The sequence below is a fragment of the Lutjanus erythropterus genome, chromosome 6, assembly GCF_056507025.1.
Source record: "Lutjanus erythropterus isolate fLutEry1 chromosome 6, fLutEry1.hap2, whole genome shotgun sequence".
NCBI classification, from domain to species: domain Eukaryota; kingdom Metazoa; phylum Chordata; class Actinopteri; order Lutjaniformes; family Lutjanidae; genus Lutjanus; species Lutjanus erythropterus.
Genome location: NC_139322.1, coordinates 21,685,253 through 21,710,916, shown reverse-complemented (window position 1 = coordinate 21,710,916; position 25,664 = coordinate 21,685,253). Strand labels below are relative to the sequence as shown.

The 25,664-nt window shown below is 39.1% G+C and overlaps 1 protein-coding gene across 3 annotated transcripts in view; it reads right to left on the bottom strand.

Annotated features, from left to right (window-relative positions):
- Positions 1-1,345: 1,345 nt before the first annotated feature.
- The window catches only part of cacna2d3a (calcium channel, voltage-dependent, alpha 2/delta subunit 3a), a 190,267-nt gene continuing 165,948 nt past the window's right edge, over positions 1,346-25,664 (bottom strand). For all 3 annotated transcript variants that reach the window (XM_084721164.1, XM_084721162.1, XM_084721163.1), the window contains 10 exons: positions 25,249-25,293; positions 25,091-25,153; positions 21,757-21,827; positions 18,225-18,300; positions 16,987-17,039; positions 15,716-15,771; positions 12,974-13,088; positions 4,265-4,377; positions 2,385-2,467; positions 1,346-2,255 (listed from right to left, as the gene is read on the bottom strand). In XM_084721164.1, coding sequence (XP_084577290.1) covers positions 2,163-2,255; positions 2,385-2,467; positions 4,265-4,377; positions 12,974-13,088; positions 15,716-15,771; positions 16,987-17,039; positions 18,225-18,300; positions 21,757-21,827; positions 25,091-25,153; positions 25,249-25,293 — 768 coding nt within the window. In that variant the 3' untranslated portion in view covers positions 1,346-2,162. The remainder of the gene's footprint in view (positions 2,256-2,384; positions 2,468-4,264; positions 4,378-12,973; positions 13,089-15,715; positions 15,772-16,986; positions 17,040-18,224; positions 18,301-21,756; positions 21,828-25,090; positions 25,154-25,248; positions 25,294-25,664) is intronic.

The window sequence follows — 25,664 nt, the reverse complement described above, 5'->3', positions numbered from 1 at the left end:
TACTATACTATACAAAAAACTTTGCAATTCTCCGTTGGTCGCATCTGGCAGTTGTGGTGGCATTGCAGTGGGTGCTTCACTATCAGCTGGGTGGTGAAGATCTGCATTCCACTGAGAGCTCTCTTCTAATTCTGTATTTAAAGTGATAAAAAGTGCAAATTACAGTTTATAGTCACACAAAGACAACCAGCTCAATCTCTTTCTCACCTGTGCAACAAGCATTTATGAGCAACGTGAAGTGGGGTATTTGGCAAAGAATATCTTTTAGCATCTGCATGGGTTATGTTTCCTCGTCCAGTGTGTGGGGAAAACGGCTTACAGAAAACAGAGATGAGCATTTATCACTCGCAGGACCCCGAGGTGGCAACAGGGCTGCCATTGTGGCAACTCCCCAGAAAGAAGATTGCTTTCCCAAGTCTGCCTTGTGTACACACATTGGATGCACTTTCCCATAACTCATCTGGCAAACAGGAAGGAATCACAGACCGGATTGGATGCGTGACCCAAAACAGCTCCAGTCCCATTATGCAGTGATAAATGACCCACTAGCAAGTCAGGGAGTCTTTGGACCATAAAGAGAGGAAGAGCGGGATCAACTGGAAATGATTAGAGTCATACAGTTTTGCTCAAAGGACTAGATCAGTGAAACGGTAGAGAACAGATTAGACCACTAGGATGGTGAGAATTACCTTGTCAGTGGGAGGAGGAAGCAGGATTTTAGTAGATCTGGTTGGTTGAGAGGTGGGGAAAGAGAGTGAAATGATGCATGGTGTTGTTGACTGCAAGGACCTTGGTGTTGACATGGAGACCACAGCAGAGTGGCCTTCTGCCGGCACTGACAGGGTCTCTGAGAATTTTTGTAGTTTTTTTTTTTTTAGTCATTGTGCTCCTGTGTATGCACACACACAAACACACACAAGTTGGCCTGGTATGTCGCAGGAATCCTGTTCTTGCATGTATGTTTGTCAGAAAATGTCAAAGGATTGTTTGTGTCTATTTCCTAAACAAGTACAGATGTATGTTGTGGTTGGCCTTCGATTCCAGTGTCTCTGTCTTTATTGTCTCTCTTTGTGTGGGGGATAGGCCTCTGGGGGAGAGGCTTACATGAATGACAGAGAAGCAAAACACCAGACACATACACACACATGCATGTGCACATGCAGACACAAGGCTACCACATCTCTGCTCATGTGGAGGCCAAACATTTTTCCACGGTCGACTGCTAAGCACAGATACTGTATTAATCAGTCAGATCTGCCAACAACAATAGAACGATCTATAGGGAGAAGAACTGATGCTTCATATTAACTCTATTGTTCTACTGAAGAGCCTTTCAACAGCAGCATAAATTTTCAACATCATTTTATTTCAAAAGTACACAAACAGGACCGATATTGTTCAATAAGGCAAAGCTCAAATATTAACAACCACTCACGTCAGAGGACTCAAAATCTCATAGTCACAGTTTATGGGTACCACTTGCAAATCATAAATAAAACTCTTTTTTTTCTTCATATATAGACTATTAGACTTATTTTTTTCTCATGAAAAAAAAGATCATTAGACAAACATTTCATTACAACCCCAGCCACATATAATCATCTTCAGTATTATTTTTTTTTTAATCCTTGGAATCATTATTGTCCATGAAACGTCAGAGTGGGCCAGGGGAAGGTGCACCTGTCTCTCTCCACATGGGTGTTACGTGGCTCTAATGCCCAGTTCCAAGCCCAGCTACAGACCCCAGCCCTTAGCTGCTACCTGAAAGGACTGAACATAGTGGTATGAGTGTCAGTGGGTTTTACTGGACCACTTGTGCAGGTTTTAAGCTACTATGTGCATTGTTAGCATTATTACTAGGTTCAAAACTTTGTATCTCCCCAAAAACCTCTCTGTGCAGCTCATGTGATATTGCTAAAGCACCTTAATGGTCACTACTTAGCAGCTGTAATAGCTAACCATTATCAATCCTTTCAAATACGTGCTGTTCAGGGAGGTATACCTCAGGGCTAGGGGCTTTGCAGGTGGTGAGTTGGAATTGGGCGCAGTTTTAGAAGGGGCAGGAGTGTTTTTTTCTGTGGCATTGTTGCATTTGTTCTTTTGCATGCCGAGCCAAGCCGATCCAAGTCAAGTTCTGGATGGAGAGGCGTGGCCAGCTCTGGTCACCTAGGGAACAGTGCCAGAAGGACGCAGAGCAGTGTTGCTGTGAGGGACGGGGCGAGACCCAGAGCTCCTCCGCACTCCATCGAGTTCTCCTAAAGAGAGAGGGGCACAATAAATGACAGATATTGAATATTTTTAATAAAACACAAAAGCAGAATTAGTAGGGGGTATATTATGAAAGGAAATGCAATAACAGTGAGTCACGTTCATGGAGCGGTTACCTCTGGGTGAAAAGGGTGACAGGTATCTGGGCGCCTCCTGTCCTTTTGCATCTTCAACCTCTCGCACTTGAGAGATTCATTATGTGCAGCTGAAGTTAAGGCAATAACAGACCCTCTGCAGGGTGTTTTCCTGCTGGAATTTATTTCTTGTTTATAATGGAAGGAATGCATGTTTTTGAGTGCACTGTGGAACAAGGTTCTTATGGATGCACTGATACTTTTGTGCACAGCACAGTGTGCAGAAAGAAAAGGAAAGAAGACTGGGCAATGTTTGATGAGTTTTCTTTTGTCGCATGGCAACAGAATAGCAGGCTTTATGCTACAGTAAGCTTTCCACAACTAAATAAACAGTGGTGGACATGTATATACAGCGTGACTGTACAGCATAAAATTTCAGAGAAATGCACATCGCAGGAGAACCCAGCTCGGCTATGCGGTGACGAACTAAGTTCTTTCAGTCTGACTCCACTCTGAGCTGTGTCTGCTATTGATCAGTATCCCATCATAGCGTGGGCTATTGTGTAACACAGTCCAAACACACACACGCAGAGCACTGTGAAACAGACCTCTAGTAGAGTGCTGTCTCAAAGCCTCTGCTTCAGATCTTGTCCGTCACGACGCTCTTGTTTCTTTCATCCACCAGAGGGGTTGAGGGCAAACAAACTTCCCATGGCTTCCCCACGAATTAAATACTCCATGCTATTCACATCCCTCTAACATTGATGGACACACGCTGGTTGTAACTACTGTAGCACTGGAGGACAAAAATAGACTTCTCTTTTAAACTAGAATTGCCGCCTTGTGGTTGTATGCTGCCTCCAACCAGTCAAGTCGCATTGTTCATCCATGTCTGTCCAGACTCATAAAAATATAAGTAGTGAACACTTTGAAGGAATTTAATAAAATGTATTGAGTGTAATGTCTGGCCCAGTGGAAGTTATCACAGTATTTACAGGACATGACAGCATTCTTGTGAATGCGATATCTCAAAAACGCCTTGATGGAATTTCTCCAAACTTGGCACAAATGTCCACTTGGACTCAAGGATGAACTGATTACATCCATGTCTGTCCAGTCTTCAAACATTTAAACTGGAATTTGACTGCTTGGTGTACGTATACAACTGCAAAGTTGTTAGACATTTGTCTAGATAATGATTTCTTGAGTTTTGGCAAAAAATGTGTTAAGGTCACAGTGACAGTGACTACCAAATTCTAAGTACAAGTGGACATTTGTACCAAATCTGATGAAATTCCCTGGGATATCAGTCTGACAAGACAGACATGAGGTCACAATGACCTTTGACACTCTAATCTGCTCAATTAATTCTTGAGTCCAAGTGGATGCTTGTGCCAAGTTTGGAGGAAGTCCATCAATGCACTCTTGAGATATCACGATCATGATAATGGGACAGACAGACAACTTGACAACATAGTGCCTCCAGCCATGGCTGGAGGCATTAAACCATAAGCACATAATACTTTTTCTACTAATCTCAGAGGGGGGAGGTGAGGCAGCCTAACTGGAAAGATTGCAGTGGGCCAGCTGCATAACACATTAATGTTGCCCTCAAAACCATTAATTCATTTATTCATTCATCTTGTTCTGAATCAGTTTATTGCAAAATTCATCATTCATTTGAAACTTCAGCTATGACAATTATTATTAGTTTTTGTGGCTTTTAATCAAGTTTTCTGTCAAGTGTGTCAAGGTTTTATGGTTGCTGTTGCTTTACTCGTCTTCACATCCCTGTCACATGTAGCTCTCGTGTTTTCAAACCAGCCTTTCCTCCCATTTGGGATACCAAGAGAAAAATGTGCACACTGAGGTCCTGTGCTCAATCACCCCCACCTCTCAAATCTTTGGCCAGGGAAGGATATACATGATTTCGATGGGGTCCATGGTGATTGGCTCGAACATGCTGCAGTCACACTTGTTGTCCACCACCACCATGAAGAGATTACTGCTGGGGATCTGCTGGATCACAAAGGACCTGCCAATCACAGCACAGACAGCCAGAGACAAAAAAGATGAGGAAGGAAGAAGGGAGAGGGAGCGAGGGAGGACTGAGAGCCGGATTGGCAAGTGGACAAGGCACATGGGTATGATGTAAATTTCCATGTGTGTCAGAGGATTTGTGTTATGAGTGTTCACATTCTGCCCTGGCGGAGGGGAGATGCACTGAAGAGACTCCACTGGATGCATGACAAGAAGATGACTTGTCTCACTGCCAGCTATCAATAAACACACAGAGACGCAGACAGACTCACACCAACAGACACACACATACAATATACACACACATATTTCTTTAACTGACTCCATCTCCTCCTCTTCCTCATTCTCTTGCCGTCCTTCTCTTTTGTCTTTGTTATATCCTATCCAAGGCAAGCACCAATGAAGTGTTGCCGAATATAAAACACTCCAAAGGGAGACAAATGGGAACCACACTTTTGTGCTCATAGCTTCCCATGGCTGTGTTTTACTGGCCTGAGAGATCAGGCCTCGCATCGGCCCCCTGGCCAGTGATTTATGACCATGGATAAGCTTTATGAAGAAGAGAGGTCGTAAAGATGATCTCTTCTTTCTGTCACCCTTTCTTTCTTTATCTCTTGCTTCTCTCCCTCCCTCTCCTGTGCCGCAGCTGTGTGATTTATCGAGTTCACTGTGAGGCATTTATCAGACACGTATTAGAACATGCACGTGTGACTGAGTGAACACACACACACACATGCAAAAATACTGTACACATGCATACACTTTCTTAACTCTTGTGAAGGAGGAAAAAAGACAGGGAGAGACCTAATCAGGGCTGCCCCTAAAGTTGACTAAATTGTTGGTTGGTGAGAAGCATCTCAAGGCTCATTTATGCTGCCTTTACATTAGAGATGAACCGATTGCAATTTTCTTAGCCGATTCCGATTTCCGGTTTTTATAATGGTCTGACCTGCCGATTCCGATTTTGGCTGATTCTGATTTTCAGTCTTTCTAAGAACTGTGATTGACAGCATTCACAAACATTTTGCAACGTTTCTTGTAAAAATTAAATTAATGTTCATAATAAGACACTGACTATTAAATATTCATTAAATACTATTTAAATTTTCTCCAAAGTCCTCCAGGTTACAGCCAGGGCTTATTGTAGTTTTACATTAAGATTATGAATCAGCTGAATGTGATCTCGCGGGATTTCGCGGGACGCGATTTCACGTGATCTCTGTGAATATCACTGTGGAAGCAGATGTAAACAAACCAGAGATGGACGCAGTGCAACAGTTTGCTGCGGTAAAACTTTGCCGTGAGAAAAACAGATGCAGAAGTTAAACGAGTCTGGATGAGAAAATGTTTGAGGAGACACATCAACACAGGCTGTTTATTCTTCAGCCAGAACAGGAGGTGAGATTTTAACTGTCTGCTGCTGGCTAACATTAGCCTGAAGAGCTACAAAGTTCACGGCTGTTTTGCGACATTATCAGCTGCTCGGTCTCATTGTAGACTGTCTGTCTTCTCTTTATCCTGTTCTTGGAATCTTTCGCTGACACCATTTTCATGCTAGCATGTGTCTGAGTGTGTGTAGCTGTCATCAGCACTGTGTTGATATCACAGTCAGTTTGTCTGCTGTGCGCATGACGTGACCATTGTGTAGAACGTGTGTGACAATGACGGGCACAGAATCAGATTTGTGACGCTGACCGGCTGGTCACTGGTAAGGGCCGGTCACGCTGAAAACTGGCCAGTTCCAGTCTCTGGCCGGTCGATTGGTGCATCTCTACTTTACATATAAAAATAGATATGTCCATTTTTAACAACGTAATCATCACTGCTCACATACTTCCATGTGTCATTGACATTAGCATGGAAACGCTGGAGAAGGTTGCACTAGTATACCTCTTGAGAAAGAGGCAAAAGCAGAGGCAGCGTTATAGATGGTGGTCTGTATGGCAATTAAATACATCGTGACATGTGGACAGAATTCTTTTCACTAAGTAATCGATGATGAACATCATTCCAATACTTTCTCATACGTCTTTCTCATGTCGTGTGGTTGTGTATCATTTGAACTATTGGCTACATGGCTACACTGCCCCTATGACTTCCTGTGCTACTGCTCTGTTTTGTCTATATCTGTAAGCTTTCAGAAAACGAAATACAGATGAAATGAGTATGGACAGAAGTTTCTGTCCATATGAGCATCTAACATGTGACCTGAATGAGCCATCAGTCAACCAAGTTTTCATTTATCCATTAGTTGCAGGAAAAACTGAGGAGCTGCGTCGTGCTGTCAGGGCTGGGATGACAATATCAGGATTGTTGCAACATTGACCCTTCTCTTGAAGTCACTAGCCCACTGCTGATAACTGTGTTAGCTGCCATTAGTTAGTAAACTCAGTTAGTGGTCCTTTTAAACTGTGACAGTCTGCTAGACTGATGGAAGCCAGTTTGATGACATGGAATACAGTGTCAGGGAGATTTACAGCGGGCCTGACCAGGACTCATCTGGGGATGATGAAAACACAGTAGGTTGAGGCAGGGACACGAAGCATGAAGTGGTTGAGAAGCGAGTTCATAGCAAGTTAATTTGTAAGTATACATTGTCAGTTATATTGATAAGACTGTGATTAATAGGACTAAAAAAAGATTTTCTTTAATTCAAATCAATGTTCGCTTCCTTCCAAGATTAAACTTTTAATGTCTGCCTTTTACTGTGGATATTTTGAGATCTTGTGTCTATATAGCATTTTTTACCCATCAGCTCTGGCACCTCGCTGACTGTTCAGCTCAACTCCACTTGTGCGGTGAGGGGGAAAAAAAAGGCTGCATGAGAGTGTTGTTTATATGATGAGCAGATTGACATTAGCGAGGTAGCTAAAAAGAGGAACAAAAAAAAACAGGTCAGAGAATGGTGTTGACCGGCATTTTTTTGATATATGAGGCTGGGATGTAGCTGGTTTCCCCAGGCTGCAGCGGGACCCCAGCCAGTAGCTTCTCTCCAGAATTAGGAAACTGTCTCCGGCTGCAAAGTGCAGTGAGTTCCGCAGATTGGAATACGTTACTGGAGGTGCAAAACTAGATGAAACATTATTGCTTTCATGTGTTGTGCTGTGCTGTGCCTAGATGGACTCTTTCTGTGAGCTAAAAAACGTTAAACGTTTACATACAGTGTGTATACATGTTGATAAAATAACCGTGGAATATTAAAGCATGAATGACACTAAACTTCTGCATCATATCAAGATAATTTCTATGTTTAACAGAGGTTTTGTGAGGTGAGTTCAGACCAGCTGCTGGTGTTCATCTGATTGACAGTCTATGTATAATCGAACAATCTTTTTTTTTTTTGCTGTCCATTTACAATGATCATCTGACCTGACTGTTCGCTGTAAACGCTGCAGGGTCAATTCTTAATGTAAACATTGATATTTTTAATAATACACTAGGTTAGAGGGTTCTTTGTAGAAAATTTACAGCTATGTTCTCTGAGAAGATCTTTCATATCCACGCAAAATCGGTCACTGAAATATCCAATACAATAATGGTGAGGAAAGCCTAGGGCTAGAGCCAAGCCAAGGAGGGACACAAACTTATTTTGGCTTCTGAAGGGGGACATGACAGGAAAGGTTTGGGAACTTCTGTCCTAAAGACGCTTGAGTTGAGCACATCAGTTCTTTTCTTTTGTTTGAACTGAGAGAATCGATATTGAATCAAATTGCAAATCGAATCAAATTAGGACCTTGTGAATTGTAATTGAATCATTTTGTGAAATCAGTGGCGATTGAAGTTGGAAGTTATTTATTCCTGCATTTTGAACAACATGACTTGTGTGAGGTTATATGTTTAGGCTCCTTGCTAGTTGTTCTGACACATTCACATTCATTACTGTTTTTGCTTTTAGCAGACAGCTTGCTTTGTGCCTCAGAAATTTCCGTTTAAATAATTAAATTATCATAAATGTGCAATGACAACACAACTAATGGCTTGAACTACCGACTACTAGTTGACTAGCAAAATCTTAAATCGGGGGCAGCCCTAGACCTGATGGAACAAAACAGACCTACTGTTGTATCAGGAATATCTCCATCCTTACTAATTCAATATTATGACCAATTTAATCTGACCACAAACAGCCTTCAATCCCTGAGTAGCACCAATCCACCGCACTCTAATACAGTTATCCCACCGTGACCAACCAAACCCAACCAAACCAGCCCAGCAAATAGGCCAAGCCAGATCCAATCAGGCTGAATTAGGATCTGCTGATATTTAATAATCCGTGCTCACCCCTGCACAGCGCCGGTCCGGCCCAGCTCAGCCCGCTGATAGAAAGCAGAGCAAGTGTTTTTGGAGAAAAGACTTAAACACATCCTGACAGCACAGCTGCTGGCCTTGAACATACCCGGCACTGGGAAGGGAAGCACTACACCGCATATGGATACACACACACAGACATTCATGCATACTGTTTCTCTCAAACACACAGACGGCAAAGACTGTGTTTTCTTGACATGGTCTCATAGTGGCTTCTAGTGATTCTGGCCAGCAGAGACACGGACAACAAAGACGTCCAACATGTTTCTCTGAGAGGAGATAGAGAACCGCAGAGAGAGACAGTGAGTGACATAGAGACCCACAGAAAGAAAGATAAGGAGGTAAACGAGAAAGAAATCAATAGTTAGATTGATGTTAATTGTAAATCCGCTGTACTGAAGGAAAAGATAAAGACGGACACAAAGAAGTGGTGACAGAAAGTGTCTTTTTCTCAAAGTTCTGACTAAACTTATCGCACAATCTGCAGCTGAAGCTGATACAAATTAGTACAGCTTATCAACACTTTTTGATCATGAAGGAAATGTTTTATCTTTCTACTGTCAGCTGTACTGAAGCTCATTGTAGGCGTTGGAGCTGAGATTGTAACATTTCACAACACATTATAATCTACACAACAGTAGCAAATTTCTTATACCTTTCATGGTAAAAATAATTCTGTGCTCAGTTTTGGATGAATGCAATATATTTGTGTGTTCTGCAGAGATTTTTTCCACTGATTTAATCATTGCATAACCAGCCGCAACCATAACTGCACGCACTATATGGGTTTCAGAAATAGCTGTCATCACAGTTGGGAAATTTGACCAGTAATTACTGCATGCAATTTAAGAATTACTTATTCAATGAGTTGAATTTGCTCCAATAAAATCTCAACAAACACACTGGTGAGATTTCAGAGCAATGCTGTCAGTTTGTTTCCATTTGTCTTATTACTGAAAATGGGCACCATGATCCCAGTTCATTTTAAGCCATTTTATACATTTTAAATGTTTCCAATGTACAAAACATTATATTTGGTGAGACTCTATTTGAAATTTTAACATGAGTTTTTCATAGGGCTGAACAAGTAATCGAAATTCATCGACATTGCAATATGTCCAAGTGCATATCTCAATTGGAAAAATGTTTTTGTTTTTTTGTTTTTTCAGAAAAATGACCATTCCTACATGAAATCATGAGTCATATTGCAATATCTGTCATAATAATTGCAATATTTTTGGGGGTTATATTGTTCAACCAGTTCTCATTTTTATAACAACTTACAACAAAAAGTCCTGCCTGACTAAGAGCCACGAAGCACTATGAGCCATGAAACATGAAAAGTAGAAACATGAAATAAGAAATATGTAATATGTCATCAAAAAACAATTTGCTAAGAAAAGTGAAATCTAAAAATTAACATGATTGTTAGCATTTAATTTAGCATGTAAAAATCAACACTCAACTTCTGTATGTAATAAATATATATATATCTTTATCTGCAACTATTAGCATTCAAATCTGAAAATGTTTATAGCCAGGAGTGGAAATAATGTATTACAACTACCTAAACTACTACATTGAAGTTATTTTTTGGGTACATATACTTTTTCAAGTAATTTTGCTCTTATTTAAGTAGGCTATGTATTACACAATGTCATCTACTTAGATATACAATTATAATTTACTACTGAGGAGGCCTACAATTTGAATTAATATCTAATCCTCCATCTGCATTTTTGTAGCTAATAAGGCTCTCTGAATACCAATGCACCAATGAAAACCATGACATACGAATGAAAAAAACAAAACTATAAAATGCTGCAGCAAGAGCAGGTTGGTGAGTATTTGAAGAAAATAACTGTATATAAACAGTTAAAAAGTACCTACAGTAATACTCTGGGTAGTTTTTGAGAAGAATAGTTTTACTTTCATCACTTAAGTATTTTTAACACCAGTTAAACGTATAACTGAGTAATATTTCAGTGCTGTAACAGTACTTTTACTTAAGTGCAGATATCCACCACTGCTTACAGCGCGTTGAGAGTGACGTCATAATATGCACAACAATTTCAGCAATGCCATGATTATTAGTGCATGACCTGGGATAAAGAAACATATGTATTTCAAGAATCTCTAACAGATGAAACCACGTCCACGTCTGTCTGTAGCGCTGAAGCTGTAGCTTATTGCTCAACTTTGAACCTCTCTCTTTTCAGGACATTGCTCGTCTGGGACGGTTGAGAAAAAGAGCATGTGGAGCGGTTGGATATATGGCTGCGAGTATTGTCGCTAATAGTCCCCTTGAAGGCCTTCTCTGGTCTGGACTGGAGACATGACACACTCTTTGTCCTAAATCTCATGTTACAGTCTAGAGAAGCTGGCAACGCATTAATGGAGGTTAAATCATCCTATAGGGCCACTTAAGCTATTATATCATTCGCTAGATTTCACTGTTGTCGGTCGGTCTGTCTCACCCATCAGGAAGTAATGGACAAATACAAATACTGTCACACACACACACACACAGTCATAATACTGTAAAGAGAGGTTTAACAGGCGAGAGCTTAGGGTATATTTCCTTGAGCATAAAGCACACACACGTGTCCCGATGAAAATATGAAAGAAAGGCCTCAGTCAGCCTGTAACGTGAAACAGATGTTTATCACCAATATCCTCTATTACTAATATGAGCTATAAAATTCCACATAACCGAAATAAAAACTGCATTTGACTTTGTCAAATTCATTGTGCTTTAAAAAAGATTTATTTGAAGGCGACATGTTGCTCAGAGCACACAGCCCTGCCCACTAATCCCAGCTCTGGTGTCATCATTGATATGAGGAGATGAGGCCATTCTTCTCTGAGCCACACTTCTCTCTCTGTGTGTGTGTGTGTGTGTGTGTGTGTGTGTGTGTGTGTGTGTGTGTGTGTGTGTGTGTGTGTGTGTGTGTGTGTGTGTGTGTGTGTGTGTGTGTGTTTGTGTTTGGGGTCTCCCTGCATCCACCAACCGCATTTTACTCCTAGCACCCTGGGCAGTGGTTACCCTGCTGACCTTGTGGGGCTGTACCGGCAAGCGGACACACAAGGAAAACACAGACACACGTACAAACACAGGGCTCTGAGCTTCCCTGGCAGTTCCACAGCTGGGAGCAATGAAGGGCCCATTGGAGGGATCCAGAGAACACCCCACAATTGCCTGACAGAAAAGCCCAAATTGTTAATGGGGACCACACTCATTTTCCCATTTTTAAAGGAAGCCTTTTTTTTCCACCTCTCTCCCTCATCTCTAAATGCCTCGTATTTCAAACTGCTGGTTGAAGAGAGCTGTCTGTGTGTGTCTCTGATGGATGGCCTGGATAAACGCGTTTTCAACAGAAAACTAATGATTCAAACGTGTTCCTCATTATCAGAGATTATAGAGATAAAAATATTTCACCAAGATGAGAGTTAACAGGATAATTCATTTTTCACCGTTTGCTTGAAATGTAGTGGCCAGCTGATATAAAAAAGTTTTATTTAAAGGCAGAATCAGTAGGATTTGTCTGAGCTGTCTGTAAACGCATCAGAAAGACAGTTGATTGCTGAGTCTTACTCGCAGGATGTTGAAATACTGACATTTTAGGTTGGTAAAACATCCCGAGCACAGCGAAATAATGAGAAAATAAGGAATACAAGCAGCAACAGGGTTACACATTAATGATTTTTTTCAGGGACAGAAATCTACTTGTATCTCAAGTAAATTTTTACTTGCCCTTTATTTTTTATAAACAGTTATGAAATTACAACAAAGACTAAAGTTAATCTAGAGCTGCAGTGTCTGTAAAATTTCACAAAATAGTGAATAATTTCCATCTCAGTTTCTTAACATCCCAGGTGATGTTTGTCAGTCCAAAACCCAAAGATATTCAGTTTAATATGATTATTAATGGAGAAAAGCAGAAAATCTCCATACTTGAGAGGCTGAAAACAGCATTATCTGCCATTTTTACGAGCAAAATTACTTTAACAATTAAATGATAAAAAATAGTTTAAATGTCTCTTAGTAGTTGCCTAGTTGGGCAAGTCAGTAGCCAGATTTACTTTTCCGACGTGGCATTTCACTTGCCAACACATTTCGAGTGAGTCATAAGTGATAATTTAAAGGAATTAGGTTTATATGACTCTATATATTGTTTTAAGAGAAATTATCTACTATGCTTTTATCAGTTGGCTGTTATTTACTGTGCTGCTGTTGTTGTGTTGCTGCTGCTGTTGTGTGTTTGCATGTGTGTGTCTCATACTTCATGCAGCCGTCACAGTCAATTTGGCCCGTATTCTCTTTGATCGTCCTCTCAGAAATGAAGGCCGGATACTCTGTGTCGCACGGTACCTGCATGGTGCGACCCATCCTCTCAGCTGAGAGAATGAAAAGAAAGAAAGCAAAGAAAAGGAAATTGAGTGAGAAAGTCCATTTCAAAGTCAAATATATATTTAAAATACTTATGCAAATAGATTGTAAGCAAACACACCACATCCTTGCAAATATACAACTTTGACAGAAAGCAGCATTTCTGTGTTCTGAGATATTTCCAGTGTAAATGTAGGCCAGCCATTTATGCAGCATTGCTTGAACTCTCCTGCCACCCAGAGGTTTGAAACAACTCTACAGGATGGGACGAAGGACGGGAGGTAAAATCCTCTAATTGGGTCAATATTTTTAAAGAGGGCTTATTAAAGGAGGGGCTAATAATATAATTCAAATTTGCATATTAAATATTAACATTTAAAAACACGTTTTATTTGTCAAGTTCAGTTTTATCAGGCTGGTGTTCACACATTTTTTACAGATGTCTAAAGGTGGTGGTTTATGTGTGTGATTTGAATTAAGTGGTTTAATTACCAGATGTCAGCAGTGCAGCATTATTGTGTGTAAAAATGTGTGTTTGTGTGTGTATATGAAATGTATGCATGTGAGAAACGCAGCCTACATGTATAAACGTCTGGGATTAGTTCAGCTTGAGAGGCTGTGTAGATTGGGTTACGGGCTGCTAAATTGGGGTGTTTCAGCTGTGTGTCACAGGCCTGTGTCTCTATTGTAAAAAGATATAGAAAGTGCTGCTAAGACCTGAGGCTAGCCAGCTGTGAAATTGTCTCGACTGCTTGGCGAGCAGCGACGCCCAGCCTCACTTCATTCAGGATAAGAGTGTGCAAGGAAAGCATTTTATAGACTTTTCATTTTGTGGTTCTGTCTCTCCCCTCTCTCATATTCACATCTGAAATATTTTCATATTAGTTTTGGCTAGAATTAATACTACAATACGATGCTGCTTAGTGAGGCTTTAATTTCAGACAGGCAAACAGTATTCAACACTCCATAAAGCACAAGGCATCACAGCGTTTGTAGCTTGGTGGTGATCATATGAGAATGTGCGTGCGTTTGTGGAAGAAATTGAGACAGAAAAAGAAAGGAAAGACATAAAACCCAGAGAGGGAGAAAAAGAAAGAGACAGAGTGAGAAAAGAGAGAAAGAGAAGCCTTTTTTTCTCCTGTTACAAAGCGGATATTGCTTCCCACCACTACCAATATGACACACATCCTTACAGGTCATAAAACCATCATGTAGAACCCCCTCTGGACACACAAACAAATAGAAATGTGCAGAGAGAAACACACACACACCCTCTCACAAACTGAGGTCACTCGAGGTAATCTTGTGTTCTGCCATTTTTACTTTTAGGGTTTGGATTGAGCCTCTTTATTCTGTTTTTCCAGTGGTCACACTGACTCAGACCAAGAGGAAATGGAGGGGAGATGGCGAAGATGAAGACAGAAGGTCAGCGCTGAGGACACAGTGTGTTTATTTTGTATTCAATGAACTTTGTTCCATGTGAACTCAAGTATTAATATGAAAAATGGACAGCATATGGGTCAGTGTGTGTTTTCGTTTATAGATAATTGTTTTAGAGATAAAAATAGAAATATAAAAAAATGATTTTGATCGTCATTTTAAAAAAGTTAATGTTTTATAGGCAGATGTAAAATGAAAAATGACTATTTCCTTTCTCCTTGTGAGAGGAAAGTTTACTGCAAAAACTATTATTAAATATTTTTATGAAACTGGAAAATTAGGTCTTATTCGTTTAATGCCGCACACGGATATGCTGAAGTACAATAACTGAGATTAAATGTATCAACGTGAAAACGATTAGGTTAACTTTGGAAATAGTTTGAAAAACCTATTCATGTCCATAGTTAGTTTCCAAGAAAGTAATTTGCTGTTCATTTTTGTCTTTTTCTTTTTTGTGTCTTTTCTTTGTTTTACAAAGTAGAGTATCATTTGTCTCTGGTAATAGAAATAATTGTTTTGGATCTTTGATAAAAAATGTCTTCCAGTTTAATTTCTGTTTCTATGTAAAATTAAACTATAAATAAATAAATAAATGAAAATACACAGACTCATTTGACATGTTATTAAAGCCTGGAATGGATGCTGCTAATGAGAATTTTCTCTTTTAATCTTCTTTTTTTTCATTATGATAAAACATATTTATATGTATCTATGTATAAAAGAAATGTTAAAAATGCAGATCGGTGTAAATCCCAACATTTTGCAATCAAACTTATACAAAGTTAATATACAATTACACAAATGTACAGTGAGAATGACGCTGATGTATCATAATATTTGACCAGAGATTATTGAGGATCAGAATTATTGAGCATACATATGTATGTATAATATTTTCTTTAAAAGCTTAAATGGATCATCCTACTGTTTTTGAATATCTGACTAAGTTTAAAATAGTAACAGTGATTATACTTCATATAGGTAATATTTAATATGACCATGGTGGCTATTTTCAACTTCAGGAGACACACACACACACACACACACACATATATAAATGTATGTAAAATGTATGAACTACTATTACAATTACTTTATAGGCTGTATACTTTGAAATTAGTGTTATATCACAGTGTGTGTGAGTTTGTTTTAGACAGAGAGGGAACCAGCTGATCACCAGAGAGTGTGTTCTTACCTTTAGCTGTGAGGTCAGAGTGCCACCAGCTGTACAAGTTGAACTCGACCAGGAATCTAAATATGGAGAAGACATCGGCCATAAGAGTACACTCCACCACATGCTTATATAATACATACTGTAACACTCTACTGCATTCCAACCATGCTTAACATACACGATAAAAATCCCTCAACTGCAACAGAGAATTTGTCTATTTAAAAGCAACCATGGCACGGATATGAATCTTTTCTCATTACCAGCTGTTAAAATATAAGTTATAATATCCCATCATGTTTATATGCTTCTTAGTTTCCTCAGTCTTTCAAATGAATCATAATGGTGGATTGGTGTGCTTTGTAAATCATGCAGGTTGGTGCTGAATTTGACTTTTTTCATGCGAGTAAAGTGGTAAATTCTATAATAATATTTCTAATCTTTAACTTTAGCCTTTTATGACTTGTCCAAAGTATTAAAATGCTTGTACATCAGGTTGTATTTTGTTAATCTTCTAATTAACCACTTTGTGTATCACTTAGTTATTTTTTTTTTCCTGCAGATCTGATCTTACACAGTTATTAGTTAAATGCTTGATATGATGAGCAGAAAACTAATGTAACCAAAATAATTATAAAGATGATAGTACATTGGCATTTCCTAATGAAAGATCACTCAATAGATTATCATAACATGCTTGTATGCTACTATTTAAGGCTAACTATACAGATCACTGAGGGTGTAGTATGTGTTTTTTTTCTGTGAGTTGTGTTACATGTGGTATATATTTAATTTGATGGTTTTTAGATATGTTCATTCATCTTCTTTGATAATTTATATTTTAACTCGATAAAGCGAAAGCAAAGCATGCAGAGAAAATGAAACACTTAAATCAAAAGATCACACATATTTCAAAGACCAAAAATTGCCTGCACGGTGACAGTCTGTAAAATTAGCACTGACAACTCAATCCTCCCATGATGCACTGTGGCCACAACAGACCACCCAGGAGGACTCCACAAGCAACCACAACATGGCATCACAGGAGTACCCGCACAACAGGAAACATCAGGTAGCCATTACTGCTCATGATCACTGATGATCACATCGACATACATGCGAAGGCGCTCGTAAACAAACTCACTGTTGACGTATAGACACAAACACACAGTTAACCTCATCTGACAGGAGACGCCACCATGCACTAGTCCTCAACAGCACATGTACGTATGCAGCGAGCGTGTGTCGTTACAAACAGACAAAATACGCAATACAGACATACACAGAAGTCTTACATGACAAGCTCAGTCAGGATCCACTTCATGGCCGAGAAGACAGCAAAGTAAGGCTGAAGAAAAAAAAGATGAAACAGTGATCAGACTTTAAAAACATCATATTTACCGGGGTTACAATTCAACATACTGTGGTATATTGCAAAACTGCAATCAAGGTGATATGCTGCTGTTTTGCTAATATAATTTTAGGAAAACTGTCATAGTATAACAAACACTACATCATATGTATAAAAGCTGAATTAAGGTAAAGATAGATAATAACACCACTATCTGGCAGTCAGCGGTTTGAACACAACGCAAAATGAATCACTGCCATGAATCCTCGCAAATATCACAATATCACCACAATACAAAATATAATATTCTGAAATTCAAGTGTATTGATATTTTCTTACTCTTTTTCTCATTTTCTAGTGGATAAATTGTCCAAAATTTGCAAAACAATAAGATGTAACGGCACCAAAAACTACAAATACGGTAATACCACGATAAAAAGTCCACATTACGATATTTATTGCAATACTATAAGATAAAGAAAAATTACGGCTGGAAAAAATGTCCTTTGTTAAATAATAAATTTGACTCATTCAGCATTTTTTTGTATGAAATGTTTGTACTTCTGACTTGAAGTGTGTCTGTTGTCCATCTTTAATGAAATAAAATAAAAGTAGCCAGCCATGACAGACGATACATATGCAAAAAAAAAAATTGGTGTGAATTGTCTTTGGCAATAAATGTTTTAATTAGGGCGGCAAATTTTCTGCAATTTTCTTAACTAATAGTTGAAAATGCTAACAACCGATTATTTAATTAATCATTGATAAGATACAAACATGTTTTTCCCCTTTTTTTGCCCATTTTATTATTTTTTTCTCATTTTAAGTTTACTTTGAAGTTTCCTCATTAAAAAAATGCCTCTGCCAGACAAAATTTCAAATAAATTACAATTACTTCCATTTCTAGACTGATGATTAATTATTAATTAATACATTTTTAAACAGTTAAATTCTTAATGGCAATTAATGGTTAATCATTAACATACAAAACAAAAACTATGCAGCAGGGATTGTACATTGTAATTTTTAAATATAAAATGCAAATAGTAAAATAATTAAACATGTAATGTCATGATAGATATCGTCACTGTCCAGTACTGTATCAAGACACTGATATTTTTGTCACTATATTCAATACATTATTACATCCCTGTTATGCAGTGTGAAATATGCAGTACTCACATCCAGCAGTGTGTGTCCGCTGTCACTGCTCTCTGAATACACCCAGCACAGAGCTTGGTAGTCATACAGAGTGACCCTGAGTAGATTAAGATCGAACAAAGGGGAGAAACAGACATAAAATGAGGTAAAGATAGATAGAATGTTTTCACAGGTTTGACTTAAATAAGTAATGCAAGATATAGCCCAGATAAGGTGATATAAGCCTTGATTCACACATTATCTCTACTATTACACGCCTGCGGGGCCTTCTGGACTGCTGTGTGGGAGCAGGAAGCAAAGATCCCACCTCTGCTATAACTGCCGCTTTACCTACGGATAATATATTGGATGGATGTGGCAAGAATGGGAAAAGGAAAGCAAGTGAAAGCCGAGAGCTTCCCGAGAGGTTCCTCAAAGTGATGTAGGAAGGTGGGTGTGTGTGTGTAGATGATTTGGGGATATTGGGGGGGATATCAGAGGATTTAAGGGCTTAGTAGACCCTGAGGGTGTGAGGTCTGGGTCTGTCTAGGAGAGGTTATTGAAGGGGTTCCTAACACACACAAATATGGGCACACACACACACACACACACACACCTACACACTGGACACTTTCTCATAGCCTGTGGATAAGTTCCTATATACTTGACAATACTGTGTGTGTGTGTGTGTGTGTGAACGTGTGTGCGAGCATGTGTGTGATGTCTGAGTGGGCCCGGTCTATCCGCAGCCCTGGGCGATGTTCAAACCTCAGTCACAGTACCGGTGACACACAGCTCCAACACACCGCCAGGAACCAATTAGCACTAAGCCAGGCCACATAATGGTGTTAGCAGCAAACATAGAAGAGTGTAATAACTGTGTGTGTGTTTGCATTAGAGACGACCGATATATTAGCTGACTGATACTGATATTGTGATATTGGCCTATCACGGCTACAGTGGTCTATATCGGTATCAGCACGTGTTGTCTGATATTTGTCTGTGTGAAAACTTTTTCAGGCTTACTACACATTTTCCGTTTCAAAATCCCAGACTTCCCCAAACTCAAATTTTCCAGACTTTTTAGTAGAGGACAAATAATTATAGATGTGTCAAAAAATCCTTAGCCAACCAGGCTTTATATTTGGGATTTTCAACAAACCAGTCCTTGGAAAATTGACCATTGTGGATGTTCAGTCTATGTATAAAGTTGGAAGATGTAAACTAACAGGTGCTACTACTAGCTGCTGCCTACTACCATAAAAACACAATCAAGTCATTTTTAGAATTGCAGTTTTATATTTTAGAGAACACAATATGGGCAATAGTCTAAAAACACAAGTACAGTATGTTTAATTTTCTCCTAACTTATCCAGACCTAGAAATGGCTAAAGTCAAATAATAATATAATGCAAATTGGGGCATTTTGTGTTTTTTATGTTTACTCATATGCACTGATGAGAAAATGTTTTTAAAGAACATATAATGCACAAAACAATGCTAGGAGTGATTTAGATTTAGCACAATGGGAAACATTTAGAGGAGAAGAGGAGCTTCCTGGCAGGTGTAAATGCTGAGAAGCTGCTTCTTGTTTTGCAACCTGCTCCTAATTGACTGACAGTATTAAAATTAACTGATGCTGAATAGCTTTGATATTTATTTAGCCATTTTATTTTTATTCATTCTTTCTTTTTTTTCTTTTTTTTTACTATTGGTTAACAATGTATATGTCAAATTATTTAATTATTTAATATGTTAAATAAAATGTAAAATATTCTTGATAGTTTTATTTTTTTTTTTTTTTTTTTAAGAAGCAGCCTTCTCTGTACCCTTGCATAATTATATCAGTGCAAATTGGTGAACGATCCATAGAAAAGGTCTATTTTTATTGCAAGTCAAAGATTCACTATATTGGCCACCATATCAGTAATCAGTGAATTTTCCCCTGTAAAATCAGTATCAGTCTTAAAAATTTATATAATTTGAGCTCTATGTATACATTTGTCTGTAGTTTTTATAATTATGAGAAATACCAGTGAAACTTTACTGTTTCAGTGCTCTGATATGATATAATTCAACATAGTTCACTGTTGAACTGTAAAATATCCTTCCTCTGTTACATATTTAACTTTTGTGTGATCATTGAAAAAAATGTGTTTGTGTACATATTCTATATTCACTATGTTATAATCATATTATAATCCACATAAAGAATATCAGCTAATATATCGATATGAGAAATGTTTTACTCCCTAATATCGGTGTCAGCATCGGCCCAACAATCCAGTATCAGTCGGAGGGTTTTGCGTGGGTGTGTGATTACAGTATTTGTGTGGGTGCCCTCCATTTGTTTTGCATGGGAGCAAAACATCGCTTTCAACCTTTTTATTGATTTCGTTTTCTAATTCTTATTGGAAAAAGACAGATAAACTGAATATAACTAAAATAAATTATGCACATTTGTCTGCACTGGCAGGCTTGACGCAGACAGATAAATCCAAGCTGGTGTCAGCTTTAAGTGGCGCACTTAAAAATGTCTTTAATGTTTTTTAATCAAGACAAAACTGTGCTGCAACTTAGCACATTAATTCTCTGCAGATGGCACTGGGTTAAGACTGATCATACTGGATTCATCTGTGTGAAGATCCACGTATGAGCTCAATTACTCATCATGCTAAAGCTTCACCGACATGAGTTGTCTTATTCATTCATCATGCGTCGACCTTAATTTTAAACAATCCCTCATCATCCGACATTAAAGGTTCAGTGATTTAGGCCTCTTTGTTTTTATGAGTGGGACTGTAAACCATGTGCTGTCAGCTTTTGAGGTTCATCCCTATGATAAACAGGCGTGGTTGTCGACTTGTGCGATGATTTGTCACCCATGATTTTTATGCACTGAGACAGCGCGGCTAAAATCTCCTCACCCACATCCCGAAGGCAGATCTGAATGCTGGGTACAGGCCTGATGCAGTGTTGGAAATGTGGTTGTGAGCTTTCTGTCCATAAATTTAACATTTAACTGCAACTAAGTTCTGTAAAGATTCCACAAATGTTAGACCAAGCCAGTTTGACTCCAAACGACAATATGCATCTGTCTGCGTCTGCTTCTCTGCATTTCTGCTCTCTAATACTGGGAAAGTTATCCTCCTGGGTTAAATTTCCAAATTAATTGCAGAATGTCGCCACCCACTGCTCCTGGCGTTTTCCAGGAGACACAGCTCTGCAACAAGCAGTGTATGCGTGAATGTGCCTATGTGTGTGTCAGTGTGTGTGTGTGTGTATGTGTGACTTCGAGTTTCTCCTAATTCCTTCGTTTCAGGAAAAGATTTGCTGTAATCCCCTAACGGAGAACTCTGCTGAGCGAGGGGTCGGAGTTCACCGCTGAATAGCTCAACACGATTGGCCAAGTTAAGAGCTGTCAGCACAAGGGGAGACATGCTCTCATTCTGTGGCCTGCCTGATATTATGCACATACATTTACACACATGCATACACACAGTCATACATGCACTTGTGTTGGCAAGTCTAAGTACACACAATCTCTCACACACGTGCAGTTTGAAATACTTACCTCTTGAAAGAGCCCATCTGTAGAAGCTTACTCATTACAGCTCCTTCTGCTTCTCCAAAAAACTTCCCTGTCTGAGAGAGAAGGGGAAGAGATTTGATTTTATTTAATAAAACAAGTCATAACAAAATGTAAATGTAAAGCTAACATCCCCTGAAAAACCCTGTGTTTATGATGTTTGAAGCTCCAGATCAAACTGGATGAGAGAAAATGTCAATAGGACAGTTGACACCATCCCTCTAACAGTGTTAAATGGTCTGTGGGGTCCTTCCATCGGCTCCGCCACATGACCAAGAAGTGGCCACGGTTGAAGAGAAAAATAGGTAATTAAACACGCTTACTGCCATTTTTGGGAAAGAACTAAGAATGACGTCTCCCATATGTAAAGCTTCCCATAACCTGTCATTTTTAAACATACATGCCCTGGTGACATCGGGAAGCAATGAAGGAATTTCTGATTGTCTGCAAAAAGTACAACTATCTCATGTTTGGATTTAGCTGTTCAAGCCCCCATGCACCCCTCTCCCTCTGTACATTTCCTTCACATATCTAAACTAGAATTGCCACCTCAGGCTTGTTTGCCTCCACTCACAAGCTAAGTTGCAGTTTACATCCATGTCTGTCCAGACTCATGTAATATATGTAGTCAAGACTTTTAAGGTTAAATGTAAGTTATTACTATATTGTCATGTGTGATTCCACTGAGAAACATTTTGTCTTCACAGATGTTTTCACACATGTAGTTCGGTTAAATTGGTCCAGACCAAAAGAAAAAAGTAAAGTGTTAACTCCAGAAGAATTAAACATGAAGTTCTACAGGCTGACAGGTAACCTGTGAATGGATAGTTCTGATGAGTGTCATCCTGCATCATCAGTGCGTCATGACGACCCACACGTGTAAATCAAATTCTCTTGACTGACCGAGGTTTATGCATCACTTTAATGTGTCTGATGTGCACATTTAAGAGCTCTCAAAGCAAATCGCTGCATGTTATGAATAATGAGTAACAGACAGAGACAGGATGACTTGTAGCCTAGAGCACACTGTGCACCTCGCTGACCTGCTGCAGCTCGTATGTGTGTAATGTCCACACAGAGAAATGGTGCTCCAGCACTGCATCTGCCAGTCCTACTGTATACCTTCATATATTGAGTTTACAGAAACTTTGTGAGAAAAAAAAGAAAAGGATAACCAGAAACCACTGGGATTTCACAGTCATCAGATGGATTTGATAACAGTTAATATTTTGAAATCATGCTAAAATCACATCTTCTTCTTCACATCTTCTTCTTCTATCACAGAATCCTGTGGTTGGTTTGTTTGCATTCACACCACAGATGAACCACACCAGAGTCCGGTTGGAACTGTACCATGACCCAGCTTTTCAGGCGGTCTTGGTCCGGTTGTTTGGTCCACACCAGGATTCAATTGACAGCTTTCACACAAGCTCAAACAAACTGAACTAAATGGTCAAACGGACCACAGTCTGTTTTAAACAGACCAAATGAGGAAATGCCTTTAGAGACCATTTTTACAGAGGACAGAGGACTTATAGAGAGCTTAGTGATGAGCAATGACAATCATCTGGAGATCAGCTAAAACCAATGAGCTTGAGGAGGACTTCAGTACTTCAAATATTATTTACTGCAAAGACGCCACAAATTCTAAAATGTTGATGCCACACACACATGTTCAACCTGGCACCACAAAAGAAATATAAAATCACCACACATTTATGATGTTTTTGCAGAACATGATGTTACAGTGAAGTTGACATTTGGGATATAAAATGTCATCAAGTCATCATTTTATCATATAAGATGTTTGTGTGAAATCTTGTCCTAATTAGTGTATGAATTCTGACTTGTGGCTAAAAATGTGTTTTGTGACATCACAGTGACATTTGACCACCAAACTCTAATCAGTTCATGCTTAAGTCCAAGCGGACTTTTGTGCCAAATTTGATTAAATTCCCTCAAGGCATTTCTGAGATACTCTGTTGATTAAAATGAGAAGGACGAATAGACAGATGGACGTGAGGACAGCCCAAAATCATAAAGCCTCTGGCCATGGCTGTCGCCGGTGCAGATTAGAGGTCTTAAAAAAGATCCTAATGAAGGCCACAAGCCAAAAACTATTGGTTTACCAATAAAGTTCTTTGTCATACTACTAAGTGTTGTTGGAGTTTCTGAGTTTTTCATTTTTTTTTCCTGAACACAAGGTGTTTAGGTCTTTCAAATTGCTTGTTTTGTCTGATTAGCAGTCATTTACAATGATACAGAGCTTGACATTGGATAAGCTTGATAAAAGACTTAAATGCAGCATAATGACAAACATGATTCAAGATCCCAAGAGATTCATGACTGCTGCACAGTCACAGGCCTCACTTCCTGCTGTCCAAACTGCTCTGAGCCAGGTGATGCCACAGGGACAGAACTATCAAACCATTAGGAACCATTAGCCATACCAGACAGAGCATGAGGGGGGTGAACTACACCCTCCATCTATCCACATCCTAATTTTCTTCACACCTGGGAGGTAGAGAACCCCACCTCAGCTGCATCTCGCCCCCGAAACCTCCTCTTCAAGTGTTAAATTGCCTGAAATGCCCTGTAGATCCTCCAGTTCAACTCGGCAGACCTACTCACACATTTAACGCAACATTTCGCCAGATCACATTAATGTTACCTTGTTAGGTCGATGGCACTCCATTACATAACGACGAGATGAAACAACTCGACAAGTGGAACCCGAAATGCTCCGTCACCTCCAAATTAAAATCGAATAAAGAACGGGGGGGCAGCAAGTGAGAGACACGTGAAAAGAACAAGCAGACGAAAGGAAGGGCAGTGACAGCCAGCGGACTGGCTTCTAGATGAGCCAAAGCTGGAGTGACAGCATGTCTGGTGACAGCTAAGCAGAGGGTAGATGCTAGGGCAGCAGCATGTCTCCTTGAGAGCAGTCTAAACAACAATATGCATGAGATGAAGGAACAAATATTATTTAATAAGAAAACAGATAGGCACCACTGAAGGTTTTTGCTCTTTCTTGGACTTCCACATGGTCATTACAGACTCATCCACATCTGCTCTGATGCAATCTCAATATAAACTTTATACTCAACACAATTCTGTCTATACATGCAGCCTAATGTTGCTGCTAGCTCTAAAATATGAAAATATGAATTTCCCTTTGTTTTCTGCTGGCATGAAAAACAAAAATAAATCTGTTTATTCTAACTATGAATACTTTAAAACAGACTCTTATGCAATCTTTTTCTTGCTTCATCTAGCCGTATGTGTGTGTATCAGTAATCTGTGTGTGTTGATGTCTTACCAGAGTGTTGTCCTCTGCTACCAGAATGAAGCCGTTGTTGTCAATGAGGTAGCAGTTAATGTTCTGTTAAATAGAAAACAACTTGTCAAAGCAGCTGTAAGAAGTAAAAGTGTCAAAACCGCAGATAGTTGATCGAGAAGAAGGGAAGGCTGACTGACCTCATCATCGCAGTTTATGGAGCATTTCCCATCTAATGCTGAACACTGTAAGATCAGAAAAAAGATATCTACATAGTGTATCAGGGTGTCACACCAAATATTCAGTCTGTTTGGTCACTAACACAGATGCCTTTTGTCAGCTGAAAACCTTTACTGTCTTCCGAAATCATTTTCAAATAAATAAATGGAATAAAAGAGATTGATGACCTTTACGTGCTAAAAGTTGTACCAAACAATTCAAACAACTTTCATGGGTCCTTGAGTCATTAAACATTTATAACATGTAGGTACATGTCGAGTTATTATTCAAAAACATAAATATCATAAACAAAGGGCGCTTTATGAAAAAGAACGAGTGCTAAAAATTCATATGTGATGGGAAAAAAACAAAGATCCTGTAAGTCATTATAATAAGG